The sequence below is a fragment of the Solanum tuberosum genome, unplaced genomic scaffold (genome assembly GCF_000226075.1).
Source record: "Solanum tuberosum cultivar DM 1-3 516 R44 unplaced genomic scaffold, SolTub_3.0 scf00032, whole genome shotgun sequence".
NCBI classification, from domain to species: Eukaryota; Viridiplantae; Streptophyta; class Magnoliopsida; order Solanales; family Solanaceae; genus Solanum; species Solanum tuberosum.
In genome coordinates, this window is record NW_006238958.1 from 739,426 (window position 1) to 760,790 (window position 21,365).

Genomic DNA, 21,365 nt, shown 5'->3' on the forward strand with positions numbered 1-21,365 from the left:
TGTACAAAATATAATGTTTAAACAGTGATGAGTGTGTTATTTGCTGGTTATGGAATTTTATAATGACAAGTGCCTCAATAAATGTGGCATGTCCTGCCAATATAATTAATGAAACCCTAGAGTACTCTAATTTATGATTGGCTGGCCTTGCAGTGTTATTGTAAATTTAAATTATACACGCTGATAATATAATTATCTCATAGTAATACATGATAGTAGGCTAGTTACTATTATATTTAACTAGGTTACTATTACCTTATTCTAATGACCTTAATTGTATAATCTTTTTACAATATTAGTATTTATATTGGTTAAAACAATTGTTTTACATTCTTAAAGAGTTATCTTACTGATAAGGATTGTGAGAAATTGATAAGTACTCCTTTATCAGATGTCTCGAGTCGTTTAAGTCCTGAGAACTGAATCGTATTCATAACATGAGATTATACGATGAGTCATATACTCCTATTGGACACCAAGTGGGAACCAAATATTTGTAAATTAAAATAAGAAACATATAATGTGCTTATACAGTTACATATTAGTGGCCATTGGCCACCATGGAATAACATTTGGTGCAAAAAAATCTAGCTAATTAGAGAATAATTAGGACTTGGGTACCCACAGTGAGTTGCCCACTTCATGATTGTGAACATTTGGGACCATTTTTATTAAATCTTTCATTGTTTTATAGTAATTATTATTACTAGTCATTGTTCACTCTTTAATTTGTTGACCTAGTTTCTTTTTTTATGGGGTATATGGCCACTCCTTGTTTTTTCCCCCTCACAAATTATAGAGGTGCAACAACATTTATAACACGTGATAAACAAAAAGTTATCACTCAAAATTCTTCTATCTTTAGCTAGAAGTTTCAAAATTGACCTTTGAATATGAAAAAAATCGCTAAATGTACCCTACGATGCTGGGAATTTGGATTATTCGGACCACATCAATTATTTTATGTTGACAGCTAATTGAAACATGTTAATTTTGGTTAGACATCAGATATTTTCCATAAAACTGGTTAAGCCGCCCCTCGACTGGAAGAGTTTATGTGGCTGAAAAGTCAGTATTGCTTGCTAATAATTACAAAAATCTAAACTATATAATATACATAAAAAATGGTTTCCTAATTAATTTAGCTGATTTAGTAATGGTGGGCTTACACATATATTGAAGGGACCAAGTCAAAGCCCATCAGAATTCTAGTCCAGCCCACTAGAGCTCATCTTTGTTGACTACCAAAAAGCCCACAATAATACAAAATCTTTGCAAGAGAAGATGGCTTTGAGGTTCTTTGAATATCCAATAACTGTTGCAGATGCATTGAACCATATCCACTAAAATATTAGACATAGTTTACTTGGTGCACGGCTCGAACTTGTGACCTTAGACACAAGTACCTCAACCTTTGTCGATTGAGCTAACCCCGGGCAGGAGATGAAGAAACTCTTATTTTACCAGCAGAAACTTCTATGCTAATGAAAAGATAAAGTTTGTATTGATGAAATAAGACATCATGTGTTCAAAGGAGTGTACAAAATCATTTACAAGCCAACTTGGGAACACATCAGACATCATCGCGATACAGCATATGGCCTCTGATCTACTTAGGACCATCTGTTTTGATCCCAGAAAAAGTTTTATCATCACATGGATTCCCACCTTCTCCAGCATGGAGCTGTATGTTTCACTATCCGTTGGACTACCTGAGAATGAACCAAAAACAGAAAGAACAAAAGAAAACAAATCGACTTTTACCAATGTGCATTCATCACTCCATATGGATGTAGGTGACTTATTGACTAGACTAAAACTACTGCCTGTCTATGAGGCACTCGTAGAAGTTCCCTGCTGAGTTAACCATCTGTTAGCGGAAACATAAAGCAGTCTATTAGGTATGTCATTCAGAAAACTTGCATCAAAAGTAAGCAAGAAAAATGTTGACTAACCACACCCTTGGGATGCCCATCCAAGGGATAGTTCAATTCTCACAGAGTTCAGAAAAGAAACATGATTTCAGAGAAACACTTGGTAAGAAGAAAGATTATCTCTTTAGCATATATACAATTTGATACAGAGCATATGAACTACTGTCATAATCCAGATTTCTCTCAACCATTTACAAGATCTGACCAAGCACATATTTACAGCAGTACAACATTTGAGTTGCTACGGTTTGCACCATCATCTATACATTGTCAAAGAGGATCTGCTTTACCTCATGCACTTTTCTCCAGAAAACAGCAGATCGATCAACTCCTTGGAGAAGAGAAGACTTGTCTTCGAGAAAATTACTGTTCATGGCCACTTACCTACCAATAGTTGCCACAGGAACAATAACCATCTTTAAAGTGATGCAAGCACTTTGAGTCGTGTATGTATATTTCACGTTCATATTTCTGAGAAACAAGTTTGGCAATCCTATGACAATCTTCACACATTCTGAGGTTCTTAACAATTCGTATCACTCGAGAAGATTGAGGACTGTTAATGAGGGCAAAAGAAAGTGCAAGCTTCTCACTATGAACTCTAGTAATATCTTCGTTCTCCTCTTCTTTGATGCAAAGCCTATTGCAAGAGCTGGATCCCTCCATTTTTACTTCCTTTCTTTTTATCCAAGAATCTGGAACCTCAGAATTACTTTGCTGACCTGAAGCAAAAGCATGGACCACATTGTTGATCTCAGTCCAGCTCCAACTAAGAGGCTCTTCATGATGATTTCTTTTTCTAGGTCGCATCACTGTTACTGATTCTTCAGAAATCCCACGTAGTACATTTAACTGTAAAAGTAACTGATGGATCACTACATTTCCAGGATCCAGTTTGAGTAATTGTTCCCCAGCATGGATGGCTAAATTCAAATTACCATGCACACGAGAAGCAGTCAGCAATGCACCCCATATAGATATATCATGCTCCATGGTCATATTGTCTATAAAATCAATTGCTTCTTCAAGTTTACCTGAGCGTCCATATAAAGTAACCATAGCCACATAATGTTCTAGACCTGGTACAATCCGATACTCCTCGTACATGCTAGAGAACATACGCTTCCCCTCTTCAACCATTTTGGCTAGACCATAAGACGAAATCATACTGGAGAAAGTACCCCTATTTGGTTTAAGCCCTGCCTCTTCCATTTGATGAAATAGCTTTGTTGCCTCACTGGAAAAGCCATGTAAAACATAACCAGCAATCAATGTGTTCCAAGAAATGATATCTTTGGTTGACATCCCATCAAATATTGTTTTCGAGTATTGTAATCCCCCAGACTTGGAGTATGTGTCTATAAGAGAATTAGCAATGGATAGCTCATTTTCTAGATTGCAACGCAAAACACAACAATGGATCTCTTTCACCTTCTTTGCGCCAATTAGGTTTGCACATGCTGGTAGGATGGACAGAATGGTAACTGTGTTTGGCTTAAAACCAAATGACTGCATTTTCCGGAATATACCCAATGCTTTGTCTTTCTGTCCATTATGCAAATAGCCAGCAATGAGAGCATTCCATGAAGCAGCATCCCGCTCAACGTTCCCATCCTTCTCCATCCTCCAGAAAAGATCCAATGCTTGATCCTCATCACCATTTTGCATGTGTCCTGTAATCAGCACATTCCACGTGATTACATTAGGTGATACATCAAACTCATGCATCTTCATAAAAAGATCATAGGCCTTTCCACAGCACCCAGCTTGGCAGTACCCTCCAATCAAGGAATTCCAACTGTATACATCTTTCTCTGGGATCATATCAAAGACCAGCCGAGCAGCTTCGAGTTTACCACACTTGGAATATAAGTCAACCAAAGCATTCCCAACAATTACCCCTCCATCAAATCCCAACTTAACAACCAAGGAGTGGAGCTCTCTTCCCTTCCTCAGGTCCTTAAGAGATGCACAAGCCGAAACTGTGCTTGTAAGTGTAACTTCACTTGGCGTAACCCCATTCAAAATCATCTCCCGGAACAATTCTAGTGCCCGACTGTTCCTGTTATGTTGAGACATACCTGAAATTAGACAAGTCCAAGTAAAAACATCAGGCATTATCCCATTACCCTCCATCTCCTTCATAACCTCCAGGGCCTCATCACACCTGCCTAGCTGATTATAGCTTGCTATCAATATATTCCAGGTAATCAAACCTGGTTCTACACCTTCAAGACGCATCAAGTTCAATAACCTCCGTGCCTCAACAATATCACCCTTGTGACAATATGCCATTATAATTGAATTCCAAGACACAGTATCCCTCATCTCCGTACTCTCAAAAATCCTCTTTGCACAATCTAACAACCCACATTTTGCATAAACAGCCAGAAGCGAATTATTCACACGAATCTCAGAAATCATTCCACATCGAATCGCTATAGAATGAATCAAAATACCAGTCTCAACATCCCCACAATTCGCACACGCTTGCAAAATCTTTGGGAACAAAAAGCTATCAGGTACTACACCATCCCCCATCATCATATAAAAAAGCTCCATAACCTCACTCCATCTACAATCTCTGGAACAAGCACCAATCATAGCAGACCAAGCAAATAAATCCCTTTTACGCATTTTATCAAACATTTCATATGCTTCTTGTAAAGACCCACATTTCGAATACATCCCTAACAACTTAGTTTCAATAAAAGGGTCAACTTTTGCCAGTAAAAAATTCATTTCCTTATGAAGTTTACGGCCTAAATACAGTGACTTTTCATTGATGCAAGATTCTATCAGTCTTGAAAAAGTTTCGGTTTTTACCTTGTACCCATATTGGGAAATGGATTCAAGAGTTGTTATGGCTTCGCTGAGGCGCCCCTTTTTGCAGAGATAATCCAAATGGGTATCTGTGAATCTTGATTGCTCTGTATTGGGTACAAAATTGATGGGTACTTTTGTTTTTGGATGATAATTTTGAGGTAATTCTGAAATTGTTGGAAAAATTGATTTACAGGGAAGAATTACACTCTCCATTAGAGAGTACCCAGTTTTTCCTTCTTCTTTTTGGGGTTTATGATCACTTTGAGTGAGTGATGAATGAGTTGCAGAGAGCCATAGGAAGTGCAGCCATGATTCTACTTTGAACCAAACAGAAATTGACAACTCGGATTATCCATAACTAACCTCACTTGGGCCAACGCTTGGTTAGAAACCCAACTTCAGTATTGGGCTTCCAGCCTTTGTGAAATATGCCTAATTAAGTGATTTATCATGAGCTTCTCAAATTACAATTCGTGCTAAATTTCGGTCTTCAAATGTATGCATCTGTCCTTTGGGATGACTCAATAGGTTTGGAGGGTCCGGGATCGATCCCCCCTCAATGCCTTCTGAGTCGAGCTTATCGCATAGGGCTTGCCTAGCGCGATTTACATCCCCTGTGTGGTTTGCAGACTATTACACAGTGAGGGGTTTACCCAATGCGCACAAAGTGTTCACCACAGAGTGCTCACTTGAAGGGCATATGACAGAGGTTGTAGCGGCTACGGGTTATCCTGGGGTTCCAAAAAATATATATATGTATCTGACGCGTTATGTATCTCGGATAAATGAGATTAAAATTAGGGGTAATTTGTTCCACATACATTGAATTCAAGTGGATTCACATGTATCTATTTGTTCCAGATACATTGTATCCAAATGGATTTGCATGTATCTGAGGTACACTGACTCTCTCGCTAGTCGCTAGCCTCTCTTCTCTCTCCTCTCTCACTCGTCTCTCTCGCTCACCTCTCTCCTTATGTATCCGTATTTCAAAATATATCTGAAATGTATTTGGTATCCCAGATACATGTATCTAGTGTGATTCACATGTAAAGATACACTGACTCTCTCACTCACCTCCCTCCCATCTCGATCGCCTCTCTCCTTATGTATTTGTATTTCAAAATGTATTTGGTATACAAGATACATATATCTAGTGTGATTCATATATATCTAGGATACACGGACTCTCTCGCGCGCTCATCTCTTTCCCTATGTATTTGTATCTCAGAATGTATCTGGAAGCAAAAATATACTTCAAGAAATGAGAGGAACAAACACATTAAATATTGTCCACTTGTCCATGAGACAAAGCGTAGAAGGAAAGGAGTGAATAATCAAATCCACCACGACCAAAAACCAAAACAAGATTGAGATTAAGCTCTTGGAAATTGAAGAAATGAGGAACAAACGGCGGAAGAACGGTGTTTGTTGCTGCTTCTTTAAGTTTCAAACACTAAATTTATTGGAACAAACAACATATTTAGTCTGGAAAAAAATAACTCAAACATATACAAAATCACTCGTTTGGTTCATAGAATAAGGTAAAATATTACGCGCACAATTAAGTTAAAGATTAAAGTTATACCTTTTCTGTTGAAGATATAACTAATCTCATAATAAATTTATAATTCATTTGAAAGATGAGATAAATTAGTCTAAGAATCATAATCACATGACTATAATCTCGATCGAAATAAATTTATCCGCAAACCAAACAACCAACATGGCTGCGTTGCTTGCCCTCTACAATATACAGCTTTGATTAAACGTTAGGAATGTAGTTTGAACATTGATACACCAAATTTACTCAGCTATCAACTCAATTATTAATATATAATGCCAATCAAATATAGGACTCTTGTCTGTCCATATTAATACTCCATTTGGTCTTTCTTTTTTTGTTATTGTTGTTTGAAGTTTTCTTAACAAAATTATTTAATAAATGTATTATAAAGGTTATATATATTATCTTTTATTGTCTTCTTAATTAACCATCTTTTCAAGATTGATAAAGACTTTTTTAGAAAAATGTATTAGATTGATTGTTTACTCTTGAAAAATTAATATTCTTGGTTTTCTAAAATAAAATAATTATTTTGAATTAATTTATTTAGATGAGGAAAATTCACAATACCCTTTATCTATCTTAAATAGTTCACATAATTAAGTATGAATTGAATATATATATATTTATTTTTATTTTTGAAACCTCAAATATTTCGAAACACATTTATTTGTAACGACTAAGATTTCAAAGAGGAGGACATTTAATCAATAAAAATGAAAACTAGATCCGATATTTGCTCTCCAACAATATAATATTCCCACTGTCATTTAATTTCACACTTTACTAGTGTAGCTTGTTGCCATAGAGCGTTGAATTTGTTAAACTAGCCTAAAAATTAAATATTATGATTTTCCGAATTTTTTTTTGTATATTATTTAGACAAACATCGTGAGAATTAGGGGTGGAAGCTAGGTGTGGGGTGGGTGAAGATGAAGTATGCTAGATAGTCGGGAGGACACAATTAATTAATGTGAAATGTCAGTAATGAAACTTGTTTTGCCTACTTTCATAAATGACTTATTTTTAAGGAGCTTGTTTTCGCAAAAAAAAATAATTTCTAAAATATTCAACCAATCGAACATGAGAAAATTGAAAAATATATCCATTCTGAAAATGATGATGAGGAAAACAATAGTTCATACTAAAAAGAATGGAAGTACGTAAGTACTTACGTTAACCCTAGTTTATTTTTTTTTATTTTTTGTCTAATATGAATGTGTGATGAGACAACATCTCTAACAACTTAAAAGATGGTTTTGTACGTCAAACATTTATAAACCATGCAGAAAATGCAAATTACTACATGTTTAATCAATATAGAATGCCGTTAAAACTCAAATCTCACATTCAATTATATATTCTCACGTCTCAAATTATTTGTCTTAATTTAAAAAGATAATTATCACAAAATTGTTGTCGTTTATAAATACCTTAATTACGAGCGATATTATGATTGTTCAAATATCAGTAAATGATAAAACAATTAAAATTCTCTTTAATTAATATTTTATAAAGAAGTGTAAAAAAATTACGATAAATAATTTGACAAGAAAATAATATGCACTAAATATGAAAATGAACTTTTGCAAACAAAAAAGGGTAAAAAGTAAATAAAAAAGGAGGCCACACTTCAGATATGGGGACTAGATAAATCTGGAGATCTACTTTTAATTTGAACATTATTTATCTATTTATTTGAGTTAGTATTGTTTATGATTCACGTACTGATTATACAATATTTTCAAATTTATCTAACAAAAAATATAATCTTAAAAAAGAATCGATAAAAATAATTTTTTTTAGACAATAAATTGATCCATAACATGCACTGATACACATGAAATCGAAAGGCAAAAAGAAATTGAAATTACCTATATTTATTATTATCATATGAAATTGTACACCTATATATTATTGAGAAGCAGGCTCCAATTTATAAACATTGGACTCTTCTTTTTATCTATTATTTTTTTGTGTTTTGATTATCGTATTATTTGCTTACATTTTCAAATTGCTTTGTTTATACACTATTAATCCTAAGATCTTATGGAATTAAATATACTTTCTACCTCCACGAGGTAGGCTAGGTCTGTGTACACTCTTCCCTCTTCGTAGCCCACTAGTGAGCTAAGCTGATGAGCAAGAAGAATCCAAACAGCACCATATATATTGCCATTCTGCATACTACATTTCTTGACTCTCTGTATTACAAGTGTTGAGAAAAAAATGGAGACAAGTTTAGTTTCCAAGTTCCTCAAAGTTTATACTTTTTATTTGCTAATGGTAGTTCAGCTGGTCTTTTGCATTGTTACCTATGATAAGAAGGCCATTATCATTAATGGCCAAAGAAGAATTCTTCTATCTGGTTCCATACATTATCCTAGAAGCACCCCTGAGGTACTCTCACTTTTTGTTAAAATGTGTGACCATCTCGACTAAATGTTAATGTACTGATGAATTAAATGAAATGGGAGTGTTGCAGATGTGGGAAGATCTTATAAACAAGGCCAAAGATGCAAACTTGGATGTTATTGAAACTTATGTTTTTTGGAATGTTCATGAACCTTCCCCTGGCAATGTGAGTGTACAATTTACCCCAAAAGACTTGATCTTTATGTTTACTGATTGCTAATATACAATACATTTTCTTGTGGACAGTATAATTTTGATGGGAGATATGATCTTGTAAGGTTTATAAAGACTGTGCAGAAAGCTGGGCTTTATGCACATTTGCGCATTGGACCTTATGTTTGTGCTGAGTGGAATTTTGGGTAATAGCTTTACTTTGAGGGACCTTTACACAAATAGATGGACAGATTATAGATACACATAGAATATGCACGATCGTACACATATTATACATCATATGGTTGATTTCAAGAATGAGCTAATGAGTCTGTAACCTCTCATTTGATGCAGAGGATTTCCTGTATGGTTGAAATATGTTCCTGGTATCAGCTTCAGAACAGATAATGAACCTTTCAAGGTTTGTCCAAAGTCAAAAAATGATCTTTTTGTTGTGTTAAAGTAACTGAACTTTATTCGACTATATTGTACAAGTACAGCACCAATTTTTGTACATGTTTGTTTCTTCTCTGATAAATTGATAGATTCTGATCATGAGTTGTAGTATTGACATTTCAATTGTTTTTGTGGTAAAGGCAGCAATGCAAAAATTCACCAATAAAATAGTTGAGATGATGAAGAGTGAAAACTTGTTTGAATCTCAAGGAGGTCCCATTATATTGTCTCAGGTATGAAATTTATAGAATTTCTGTTTTCTGAAATGCATGATATACCGCGCAATTATCTAGCGAGTGTTTTGAAGTTGTGTTTGGTTAGATTGAAAATGAATATCAACCAGAAAGGGAGGCGCTTGGAGCAGCTGGTGAAGCATATGTCCAATGGGCTGCACAAATGGCTGTTGGATTAAATACTGGTGTCCCGTGGGTTATGTGCAAAGAGGATGATGCCCCTGACCCTATTGTGAGTTTCTCCCGTTATTCTCAGTATATATATTTACATTCATAACTCGGATTTAGGCATAACGTCCTTGAAACTACTGACTGAGGGCTCTAAACATGTGTCTTAATCAGATAAATACATGCAATGGTTTTTACTGTGATGAATTTTCTCCCAACAAACCTTACAAACCAACTATGTGGACTGAAGCTTGGACTGGCTGGTAATGCAAACATATGCTCATTTTCATATATGCTCATTTTCATAAGGTGATTCTCAAATTCTTGTTTCTTGAGGTAAGGTTCACGGAGTTTGGTGGCACAATACCTATGAGGCCAGTTCAAGATTTGGCATTTGCAGTTGCTCGTTTCATACAAAAAGGTGGCTCATTTGTTAATTACTACATGGTAATAAACTTCCTCCGGAAAAAAAGAAAATCCAACGTTCATACTGAACATGTTGATGCTTGAATAGGATGAATGATCTTGCTTGTCTTAATTATGTCTTCTTTTAACAGTTCCACGGGGGAACCAACTTTGGCCGTACAGCTGGAGGACCTTTTATAACAACAAGTTATGACTATGATGCTCCCATCGATGAATATGGTGAGATTAATCAGCTTAGTCCATGATGGCTAGAAAGTCCTTTTGCGCGTGAATTTAGAACACTGAATCTCTAAGTTATAGTCCTTGTCTACCATTATCGCTATGAAAGACGTTCTATTTCATTTCATGACATATGCTGAAGTAACCTGATCAAGCTCTAGATTGAACTTTTAGTTATCAGCTAACTTCTTAACCTCATGTGTAATCAGGTTTGATCAGGGAACCTAAATATAGCCATCTAAAGGAGTTCCACAGGGTAATTAAACTATGTGAGAGCGCTTTATTATCTTCAGATCCCACTGTTGTTTCACTAGGAAACTATCAGCAGGTTAGTGTCAATTACAAAGGTTCTTAACCTCAAAAAATATGAAATTTGCTTTACTTGTTTGTCTTTCTGAATCAAAAAAGTCATTTATTCTAGGCTCACGTATTCTCGTCTGGCAAAGGAAACTGTGCAGCATTTCTCTCAAATTACGACAGTAACTCTGCTGCTACAGTAGTTTTTAACAACAAGCACTTTAATCTACCTCCTTGGTCTATCAGTATTCTTCCAGACTGCAGCCATGTTGCCTTCAATACTGCAAAGGTAAGCAAGATTTCAACAAGCATTTGTGCAATTGCAAATTTGGACCTTGGTTGAGTACTGTCAACAGACACTATTCATTGTCATTCAATCTCTTTCCGTAGCTATGTGCTTTGCCTTTCAGCTTAGTAATTTAAGACATCTTTTTCTTGATAAGGTTGGGGCTCGAACTTCACAAGTGCGTATGACACCAACTGTCTCTCAGCTCCACTCTTGGGGGGCCTATAGTGAAGATGTATTTTCTTTAGAGGACAGCTCAACATTTGAAGCTGTAGGACTTTTGGAGCAGATAAATATCACCAGAGATAACAGTGATTACTTGTGGTACATAACAAGGTGAGATTCATAAATAAGTCGAAAAAAATCATCCAAACATAAGTATATAAACTTTTCTAATATTGATAATGAATTCACTTTCTTACTTGGAATGCAGTGTCGATATTAGTCCCTCAGAATCATTTCTACGAGGGGGACAAAAACCAACCCTCAACGTCTACTCAAGTGGACACGCAGTTCATGTTTTTGTAAATGGGAAACTCTCAGGTAATGATGCTTATATGCACATATTTGGTAGAACAGCTAGTAGGAAGCATTTTTTATATTTCCTTCTGTGGAATTTGCAATTTTCAGGATCTTCTTATGGTACTCGGAAGGACACAAAGTTCACTTTCACAGGACCAGTTGATCTGCAGGCTGGAACAAATAGAATTGAGCTACTGAGCATTGCTGTTGGCCTGCCGGTTAGTTTCTCATCTTTGCCTACAGTACTCATCATTCATAGGCAAAAACAGATGTAACTTTTGTTACTCTATTTTGCTGCACTAATAGTTTTTGTTCTCAATTGATTATAATTACACTTATTGCCTTGAAGAACATTGGACTGCATTATGAGGAATGGAATACAGGAATACTCGGGCCAGTTGTTCTTCAAGGTCTCAACCAAGGCCATAAAGATTTATCGTCACAGAAATGGACATACAGAGTACTGAATCTTTACCAAATCTTTTACTCTTCTGTTTGTTTTTAAAAGATCATTGACAGTTAAAGCGATCCTTCAGGTTGGATTGAAAGGAGAAACAATGAACTTGATCTCTCAACACGGAGCATCTTCCATTGAATGGATTGGTGGTGCAGTAGCTACCCAAGGACAACAACCTCTTAAATGGTATAAGGTAAGTAAATGAGAAAAAGATTTAAGTTCTAACAAAAACTCGTTAAGATTTATGACTAGAGGCGTACTCAGAATTTTGGGAGTGGGATCAATTGAACACATTGATCATTTCAAGTATAGATCATAGATATGTATATAGACCATATTCTCAAAGAAATCCGAAACTTGAAGCTATTATGTTTAAATACTGGATCCGCCTCTGCAGGCTTATTTTGATGCACCAGAAGGAAATGACCCTGTGGCACTAGACATGAGAAGCATGGGTAAAGGACAAGTATGGATCAATGGACAAAGCATAGGTCGATATTGGACAGCATCTGCTAATGGCAAATGTGATGATTTCCACTATGCTGGAACATACAGACAAACAAAATGTCAACTTGGTTGTGGTCAGCCAACTCAAAAATGGTAGTTCTTGAATTTCTACTGATTCTTTCATCAATCATACCTTAGATTTCTTTCATATCATCAACACAATAGCATTTGCTAACAAGTACTCTGCCTGTTCTGCTTCTGTAGGTACCATGTCCCAAGATCTTGGTTGAAACCGACACAAAATTTGCTCATCTTGTTCGAGGAAATAGGTGGTGATGTATCAAGGATATTGCTAGTGAAAAGGACAACTTCATGAGTTTAGTTTATTTGTTCTGTAGGCTTTGATCATGAGTTCCATCTCATTTCTTGGAAAATCCAAGATCTGGTAGAATTTCTTGTTTCTTTTTGTTTTATTAGAATTAACCATTATGAATTTCCACTATGCTTGGTGGATGTATATGTTTGATGTCTTCTGTTCCAAGTACACAGTTTGGTATCTCACATTCTTTCTGACATTGTGTAACCCATGACCTTTATAAAGAAAACAAGATCAAGTCCCTAGACACAATATCTCAAATCATGTTTCATATCCATTTATGAATATGAGCAAGAGGGAATAGAATCACAAATCTTCAGTCCAGCGCAATTCATGTTCAAACGCAACTTCAAATTCTAAAAGTGTACTTACTTTTTTTCAATTCACACCTGCTCAAAGGTGATCTTAGATGCTGATGATAATGTACACAACCAAAAGATCTATGCAATGATAAATAAGTCTAGAGCTATCCAAGCAAATAATTGAAGGTTGACAAAAGTAGAAATGGGAAAAGAGTCTTTTGATAGAAATGGGCATATAGCCTTACACCAGTAAACACCATATGCACAAATGTCAGATTCCAAGCACCAACATTACAAATCTTTCAAGAAAGCAGTAAAAACATGGTGGATAATAAAACATACAACCATCCAGAGTTATTACAAAAGACAAGACTAAATACTATAATATCATCTCCTTGATTAAGCCTCAAGCAGTCACAATAGCAGGAGCAGCACCATGCTTCTCTATGGTCTGAAGCAATCCTTCTTTATGGGCACCAACCACCCTATCCACTTCTTTCCCCTCTTTAATGAAGACAAAGGTAGGCATTGCCTCCACATTCCAATCCTCTGAAACTTTCTGCAAGAAAGGTTACCGCAATTTACTATCACAATCACTGATTACATTAGTCAAAGAACGAGTATAAAATTGATGCAAAATTTGATCGCAGACGTACCTTCAGTTCATCAACATCAACCTTGAGGAATATAACATGGGGCGTCTTCTTAGCAATCTCAGCAAGAATTGGGGAAATAAAACGGCAAGGGCCGCACCAGGAAGCAGTAAAATCCACCACCACCTGAATCAACAAGTTGTATTTTGCATGAGTTACACCAGTTGAAAGAAAAGATTTATGCCCAACAATTTCTAAAACTCTGAGGCATATTTAAAGGTAGCCTTATTCTGTACTAATTCTACTTGATCTAACTAATAGCTAGGCACAGATGTAAGTGACCTCAACTCGAATAAGTTCATATAGTTAAAAAGTTCATAATATATATATGCTTATGCTAAGTTTGAAGCAATGCTGGTTTACAAGAAAGATTTACGCCCAACAACTAGAAATCTGAAGCATATTTAAGCATACCATCATCATCCATACAACTACTATTTGCTCTAGCAACTACACTAGATGTAAAACGACTCCGGCTCAACTTTTTTCTTTGATGATGGCGGTATTCAAGTCAAAGTGCAGCTTGACTATTCTAACACGGTTACAAGGTAACTCTACCGTCTAAGACTTAGGCAGGAAGAAATCACCCGAGCCCACTTAGACATCACCTAATATTTTTGCATCCATTATGGTTCTCCCCTTCATTGACCATTTAACTACCGACTGTCCAGATCATAAACACACCCCACGGCAAAAGGAGTTCAACATCTACTATGTAGACATAAAAAAAATAAAATTGAACCCCCTTAGCCCCAACCTGGCTCCGCCCCTGCCATACCCTCGGTGTGGTGACTTCACCTCAACTTATATAAGTTAAGGTTTTACTAAAAAGAACTATACTAAGTTCGAATCCATGGCATAACAAAAAAGCCCCACCCAAATCCTAGATTAGTTAATCCTTAAGAAACTAAACAATTAACCATCACAAAAGCAACAAGTTAAGCATCATATCAACTTTATACTGGGCCATGTCTTCAAAAAAATACATCATCACATCTATCGGTTTCTTTACATCCTGCTCAAACAACCTTTTGAACACATACATATATTTGGTTGAAATTACACGAATTGCATATATTTTTCCACAAGGGGTCCAGATAGCGACCCAGCACCCCACCCCCACCCCACAAAGCCTAATCAGCAAACACAGCAACTTTAACTACAAATTTGTTCCAAATCACAATTAAGCCAATCAAATGAGTGAGAATACGATTATATTAATAGCAAATCATACGTTAACATATTACAATTAACTGAAAATCAAATAATAAACTTTAGGTAAGCATACAAAAACCCAAACAAACCCACCGACGAGCCGCAACTGAAAAAAAAAAATCAACAAAATCTCATACAATAAATCGAAACAACAAAAACCCATTTCACAAAATCAAATTTTGAACAAAACCCATAACACAAAGTCAAAGTTACAAAGCAAAATCGCCATTGTCAAAGAGAAAAAATCAAAGTTATACCAGTTTTTTGGTCTCCACGCCCTTCTGGAGCTGCACATCCCACTCCTCAACCTTGTGGCAGCCGATCACTTGTCCTTCCTCAGATGAAGTAGCCATTCTCACAGATTTTAGAAATCAGAAATTCAAAATAGATAACACCAAACAAATCCTTAGCTCTTCGTAAAACTAACGCACAATGCACAGCATCTTCCCTTTGGCAGAGACTTTATACAGGAAAGGGTAGATAGTAAATTACCAAAATGTAATGGATTTCAAACTTAATTACGAATTAGGGAAACGCGTCACATGGTGTGAACATTTTATTCAGTCGGTTTAAGTGGTAGGGAAATTGTATGCCACGCGACGTGAAAACACGTGGGCAAAAGTTATATCTATCACTTAACAAAGAACAACTTGGACTCTTGTAACCGACTCAGAGCGATAAATATTTATTCATCCAGATGTTTTAGGTTCGAAGTTTTTTATAATACAAAATCACTTTTTATCAAAATTTCAATACAAATATCGTGTAAGTAGCTGATAAAAACTTGATTTTCAACAAAAATATTTTTATTTTCAACGAAAGGTGATTTTATTTTTGTTTGAGAATTCAAAAAATTTAATTATAAAAAAATACTTATCATTTCACTGTAACTTTGGTTCGACCTCATTAGTGACTAGTTACATATAAAAATACCAACGAATAAGAAATGACGAAACAACGACGACTTTGATGACTTCTAAGGTGACATTAAAATTAAATGTCTATTTGTCTTTAATAAATCTTAGCAGAGTATTGTTTATACGATTTATTTTATAGATTGTTCGATTTAAAGATTATTTTATTGTTAGTTGGGAATCATTATTTCATTATCTAAAATTGACCAAATTTAAAACAGACCATCTTAAGAAATCAACGGATTAGGAGAAGTTTTTATAGTAGGACTTGTAAACACGGCATCCCTTTCTAGTTTTGATATGGTAAAATATGTATTGAATATGAGCTCATTTAAATAATTATTACTTTTCGATAGGTTCTTTTAATTTTGATTTAATACATAAACGTATTTTTTAACTTGATTTTAGCTAGTATTTAAATACTTCAATGTTTAATATGTATAAGTAGTCACTATTTGTATAAAATTGAATAAGTTGACACACAAATTATACGTGATATAATACATGTATGACGTGAATTATCAGTTCGCCACATAAAACATCATGTAGTATGTGTGTAGGGGTCTTAAAAAAGAAGATTTTACACAAATTTCATAGTGTTACGAGCTAATTACATTTTATTCCTACTCTTTTCGAAATTACAAAAATCTCTTAAATTTGGTGAAATCCGAATACATCCCAAAACATCTTGATACACCGCGTCTCGGTTTCGGATACATCACTCAACCTCCCGATACATCGTGTACGTTCTGATGCATCGTGTAAAGTGATATATCCGATTGACACATTAAAGTAACATCTCGATATATCGCGTAAAGTGATGTATCAAACTAATATATTGCGTAAAGTCGAAATTTTTATAATTTTTTCAAATAATAGAGAATATTATAAAATAAATTATATACTTAGGTAAGTTTTCAAAAAAAAAAAAAAAAGAGATTGACATTGACATTGTTCTTATTTGAACTCAAATAAGGAAAAATCAATAGCATAAATGGAGAGGGCAGTTGGGCTCGTCTGGCCCATCACGTAATGGTCTGACATTGCCCATCGTAGTTAAACAAAGGGTACCTTTAATGTGGCACAAGCCCCCAAGAAAATGTGTTAATCGTGGTGCCCTGAGTTGGGGACGATGTGTTAATGGGACCATCATTTAAATTATGCGTGCTTCATAAATATTTGTAAATCATTCCCTTCAAAATAACTTTAGATATATCGTGTTTGAATTTAAATTTGATAAAAATTGAAGTTATACAAAATATCTGAAGTTTGTTAGAATTTTTAGTCATTCCTCCTAAACTTCAAGCATATATGATAAAGCTCGATCACTCTATGTGGTTAAAGTTTAGTCATTTCTTATATATAAACATAACCCTAAATTTGGCGTCAGTTGACACATTCATCCTACATGGCACCCGACATTGTAATTTTGTGTCCTACGTGGCGTTCTACGTGTATTATGTCATGTAGGACACGTGTATTTACTTGTTCAATTTTATACAAGTTTAACTGTTTATTTGTGCACATTCAAAGTTGAAGGACATAGTTATCCGTTGAAATCAAGTTAAGAGTCATGTTTATGTATTTTGCTATGATTATTTGTTAAAGTTCAGCTATTCCCTAGTTTTCACAAACCCAACCATCATTTCCTAGTTTTATTCCCTCAAGTATATCCATTTCCTTATTCATAACCAACCATCTCCATCACAACTTCTCCAAATTTATTACTCTACTACTACTACTGTACTTGCTTTACTATTTTAAAAAATGGAATTCTTCTCCCTTTTTCTCCTTCCTTTTCTAGTCGGTATCTGATATTCATATTAGAATACGACTAAATTCAAATTTCTCATATTAAGGTTAAAGCACCTTATACTCAAAGAAATCGAACCCAAAATCAAAACTATGTCTATGAATGAAATTTTTTGGCATAATACATAAAGAGGACCTTTAACTTGGCATCAATTCACAACTATGACCCTAAACTTTGCCAGTGCACAAGTAGGCACTTTAACTATCACAAATTTAAACAATTAAACACTCGTATATCCCAGGCAAAGTGCGTGATATACAAATGCTTCTACGTGGCTGCCAACTAATTAAAATAAATACACGTGGATTTTTCAATTAAAAAACTGAAAATAAAAATAAAATAAATAGGCATAATACATAAAGAGGACCTTTAACTTGGCATCAATTCACAACTATGACCCTAAACTTTGCCAGTGCACAAGTAGGCACTTTAACTATCACAAATTTAAACAATTAAACACTCGTATATCCCAGGCAAAGTGCGTGATATACAAATGCTTCTACGTGGCTGCCAACTAATTAAAATAAATACACGTGGATTTTTCAATTAAAAAACTGAAAAAAAAAACAAAAAAAATACCAATTAACAACTCTGACCCTATGCTTATAACGGAGAACAACGTTTTCCTCTTTCTTCTCTACAAAATCCTAACCTAAGTTCCCTACATTTCATTCTTCGAATCAAAGGTAAAATTGTTCAAGAAATTGTGAAGAAAGAGAGGAAAATGGCAAAAAGCTGTTGAAGAAATTAGAAAGAAGAGAGTAAAGTGAGATTTTGATTTAAAAAAGGATATATATATATATATGAAAGAGATTCATTAAGGGTAGAAGTGTCATTTAAGCTTTTTTTTTTTTTACTGTTGGGGCCTTTATTTTTACCACTGACGCGCCTAATTGAAGTGTGTTTCACGCACTTTGCCATGTAGGATTAGAGTGTTTAATTGTTAAATTTTTGGATAGTTGAAGTGTCTACTTGTGCACTAGCAAAGTTTAAGGTCATAGTTGTGAATTGATGCCAAGTTAAAGGTCCTCTTTATGTATTATGCCAATATTGAACTTGTAAATAAAAAAGTTCATAGAATTTGTGCAAGTCCAAGGGTAGATGAAAGGTGTTTTCAATTAAATTTAATACATAATTAATTTAAGAAATATTCTGTTGAAAAAAATAGAGAAGTAATTTTCTTATAAAATAATAAAATAATCAATTTACTTTTAAAGGACATTTTAATAATTCAATTGTTGGCTTAGACTCTTCCCTCTAATATATATACTAGGTTTAGGCACGTGCATTGCACGTGTGTCCCATGTTAATCTGTGTTGACTCATTAAAAATATTATATATATATATATATATATATATATATCTTCTATACTACCTTAAAAGCATGATCACGCACTTTGCCATGTAGGATTAGAGTGTTTAATTGTTAAATTTTTGGATAGTTGAAGTGTCTACTTGTGCACTAGCAAAGTTTAAGGTCATAGTTGTAAATTGATGTCAAGTTAAAGGTCCTCTTTATGTATTATGCAAAATTTTTTTTACTTACTACTCTACTATAGCCGTGTTAATATGGAAATTTTCCTATACTATAGATGATCTGATCAGATTGTTTTTGTAGGATGGAAAATGAAAATCCAAATAATTGATGTGACAAATAGTATAAACCATTCAACATAACAAATTTGCCACGTAAGCTCTAGATAACATATTTCCACGTGTAAATCTTCTCACCACACTCAGATACATCAAACCCCCCATGGATATTTTTAGGTTTACAATTTGTGTGGATTTGGATGGAAAGTGATTCATTCTCCTACTACTTCTTCGCTTAATCAAGAACCATTCTTGATCTTTTTCGTGTTTTCTTCATCAATGTCTACTTTTTAATTTTTCAAGATTCCATTTTTATTCCTCTGGTTTTCATGGCTTTACCTCAAATCTTACCTTCTCCTTCTTCATCATTCACTCACAAACCCCACTTAAACCCTAGTAATTTCTTCTTAATCCCTCAATTTAATAACCCCCAATGCCAGTTTTCTTCTAAATTATTACTCCAGCACCGGCGCCAGCGTAACTCGAATGGTATCAGATGCTCTGCTTCCTCCTCCTTCCCGGAGAAGCACCACACTGGTTCACCTAAATCAGACGACGTCGTTGAGCTACCCCTTTTCCCTCTTCCTCTCGTTCTCTTCCCCGGAGCTATTCTCCCGCTCCAAATCTTCGAGTTTCGTTACCGGATAATGATGCATACCCTTCTCCAAACTGACCTTCGTTTTGGGGTTATTTACTCCGACAGCGCCACTGGCACCGCCGACGTTGGATGCGTTGGAGAAGTCGTTAAGCATGAGCGGCTGGTGGATGACCGGTTTTTCTTAATCTGTAAAGGGCAGGAGCGGTTTCGGGTCAATAAATTGGTTCGGTCTAAACCGTATTTGGTTGCAGAGGTGACGTGGCTGGAGGACCGGCCGTCGGCGAATGGGGAGGATGACGTGGAGGGTTTGGCGAATGAGGTGGAGAGTTATATGAAAGATGTGATTCGTTTATCGAACAGATTGAATGGGAAACCGGAGAAGGAGGCAACGGATTTGCGGAGGAATTTGTTTCCGACGCCATTTTCGTTCTTCGTGGGAAGTACGTTTGAAGGGGCACCAAGGGAGCAACAAGCATTGCTTGAATTAGAAGATACGGCGATGAGATTGAAGAGGGAGAAGGAGACATTGAGGAATACTTTGAACTATCTAAGTGCTGCTTCTGCTGTGAAGGATGTGTTTCCATCTTCCTGATAAAAAATGTGTAAGAATTTTTGGAGCTGAATTACCTAAAGGGGGTGTTGACTTGTTAGGTTACTATGGTTTCGTAATGTATACACAGTGATGAATTGTCTTATGAATATGTAAATTTTGATGCCTAATACTAGTTCCACAAGGTTTTATAGTGTTGGATTGATTTATCTGTTGCTGCTATTGAATGATTTTAACTAATATTGATAATGTGGTTTCGTTTTTCCTTGAGACGCGAATTAGTCTGTATGCAGATACATTGAAAAGCAGTAATCTTTTTAGGATGGGGAGTGGCATTATACTTATGCAAGTAGTTGATGCTGCAATTGGATGGATTAACTTGTGTGGATAGTGTGGTTTTTTTTTCCTTGAGACCCGAATTAGTTTGAATGTGGATACTTGCAAAAGTAATGATCTTTTTAGGCTTGTGAATGACCTATTCTAGTGCAATCCATCATTGATTTCAGGTATTAGCCAGAAAGGTGATCTCGGATTCATCAATTTCAGCTGTTCGTAGATTGTTAGCTAAATTAGCATTCTTTGTGTGTGGGACTTTAACATCTTCTCTTACTTGTTAATGTGTTATCTTACACACACACAGATGCTGCAATCTTGCGTCGTGCTCTTTCTTCTTCTAAGAGAGTTATGAATCAAAATGCTTAGGAGTATTTTACTATGCTAGCAGCAGTCTTATCACAATGCCTACCATTGGAAAGACGCACTGCAGCATATCTGTCAAACTACGACGGCTACTCTGCTGCAGGAGTAGTTTTTTGTAACAGGCACTTTAGTCTAACAGAGTTCTTCTGGATCACAACAATGCTGTCTTCAATGCAGCCAACGTGATCTGTAAATTTTAGTTGTACCATTTCTTAGACCTCAATAGCAGATGGCCAACACACTATT

General features: G+C 35.3%; 4 protein-coding genes across 4 annotated transcripts; 2 read left to right on the top strand and 2 right to left on the bottom strand.

The window, feature by feature from the left end:
• Nucleotides 1–2,020: 2,020 nt before the first annotated feature.
• LOC102606037 (pentatricopeptide repeat-containing protein At1g19720) lies at nt 2,021–5,076 on the bottom strand. The gene has a single exon (XM_006341924.2). The coding sequence runs from the start codon at nt 4,971–4,973 to the stop codon at nt 2,319–2,321; it is 2,655 nt and encodes an 884-aa protein (XP_006341986.1). The 5' UTR covers nt 4,974–5,076; the 3' UTR covers nt 2,021–2,318.
• A 3,469-nt stretch (nt 5,077–8,545) lies between these two features.
• LOC102599439 (beta-galactosidase 5) lies at nt 8,546–13,095 on the top strand. Its single transcript, XM_015306469.1, has 18 exons — nt 8,546–8,727; nt 8,813–8,908; nt 8,989–9,101; nt 9,250–9,316; nt 9,492–9,584; nt 9,673–9,816; nt 9,927–10,015; nt 10,094–10,199; nt 10,310–10,397; nt 10,607–10,725; nt 10,819–10,983; nt 11,138–11,316; nt 11,414–11,523; nt 11,611–11,720; nt 11,852–11,962; nt 12,039–12,152; nt 12,357–12,559; nt 12,671–13,095. Exons 1-18 carry the CDS (start codon nt 8,557–8,559, stop codon nt 12,780–12,782), a joined length of 2,190 nt encoding a protein of 729 aa, XP_015161955.1. The 5' UTR covers nt 8,546–8,556; the 3' UTR covers nt 12,783–13,095.
• Nucleotides 13,096–13,281: 186 nt separating this feature from the next.
• LOC102606377 (thioredoxin H-type 1) lies at nt 13,282–15,404 on the bottom strand. Its single transcript, XM_006341925.2, has 3 exons — nt 15,210–15,404; nt 13,741–13,863; nt 13,282–13,643 (listed from the first exon to the last, which is right to left on the bottom strand). The coding sequence occupies exons 1-3, from the start codon at nt 15,303–15,305 to the stop codon at nt 13,491–13,493; spliced, it is 372 nt and encodes a 123-aa protein (XP_006341987.1). The 5' UTR covers nt 15,306–15,404; the 3' UTR covers nt 13,282–13,490.
• Nucleotides 15,405–19,432: 4,028 nt separating this feature from the next.
• LOC102578382 (lon protease 2-like) lies at nt 19,433–20,629 on the top strand. Its single transcript, XM_006341926.2, has one exon. The coding sequence runs from the start codon at nt 19,602–19,604 to the stop codon at nt 20,460–20,462; it is 861 nt and encodes a 286-aa protein (XP_006341988.1). The 5' UTR covers nt 19,433–19,601; the 3' UTR covers nt 20,463–20,629.
• Nucleotides 20,630–21,365: the final 736 nt, after the last annotated feature.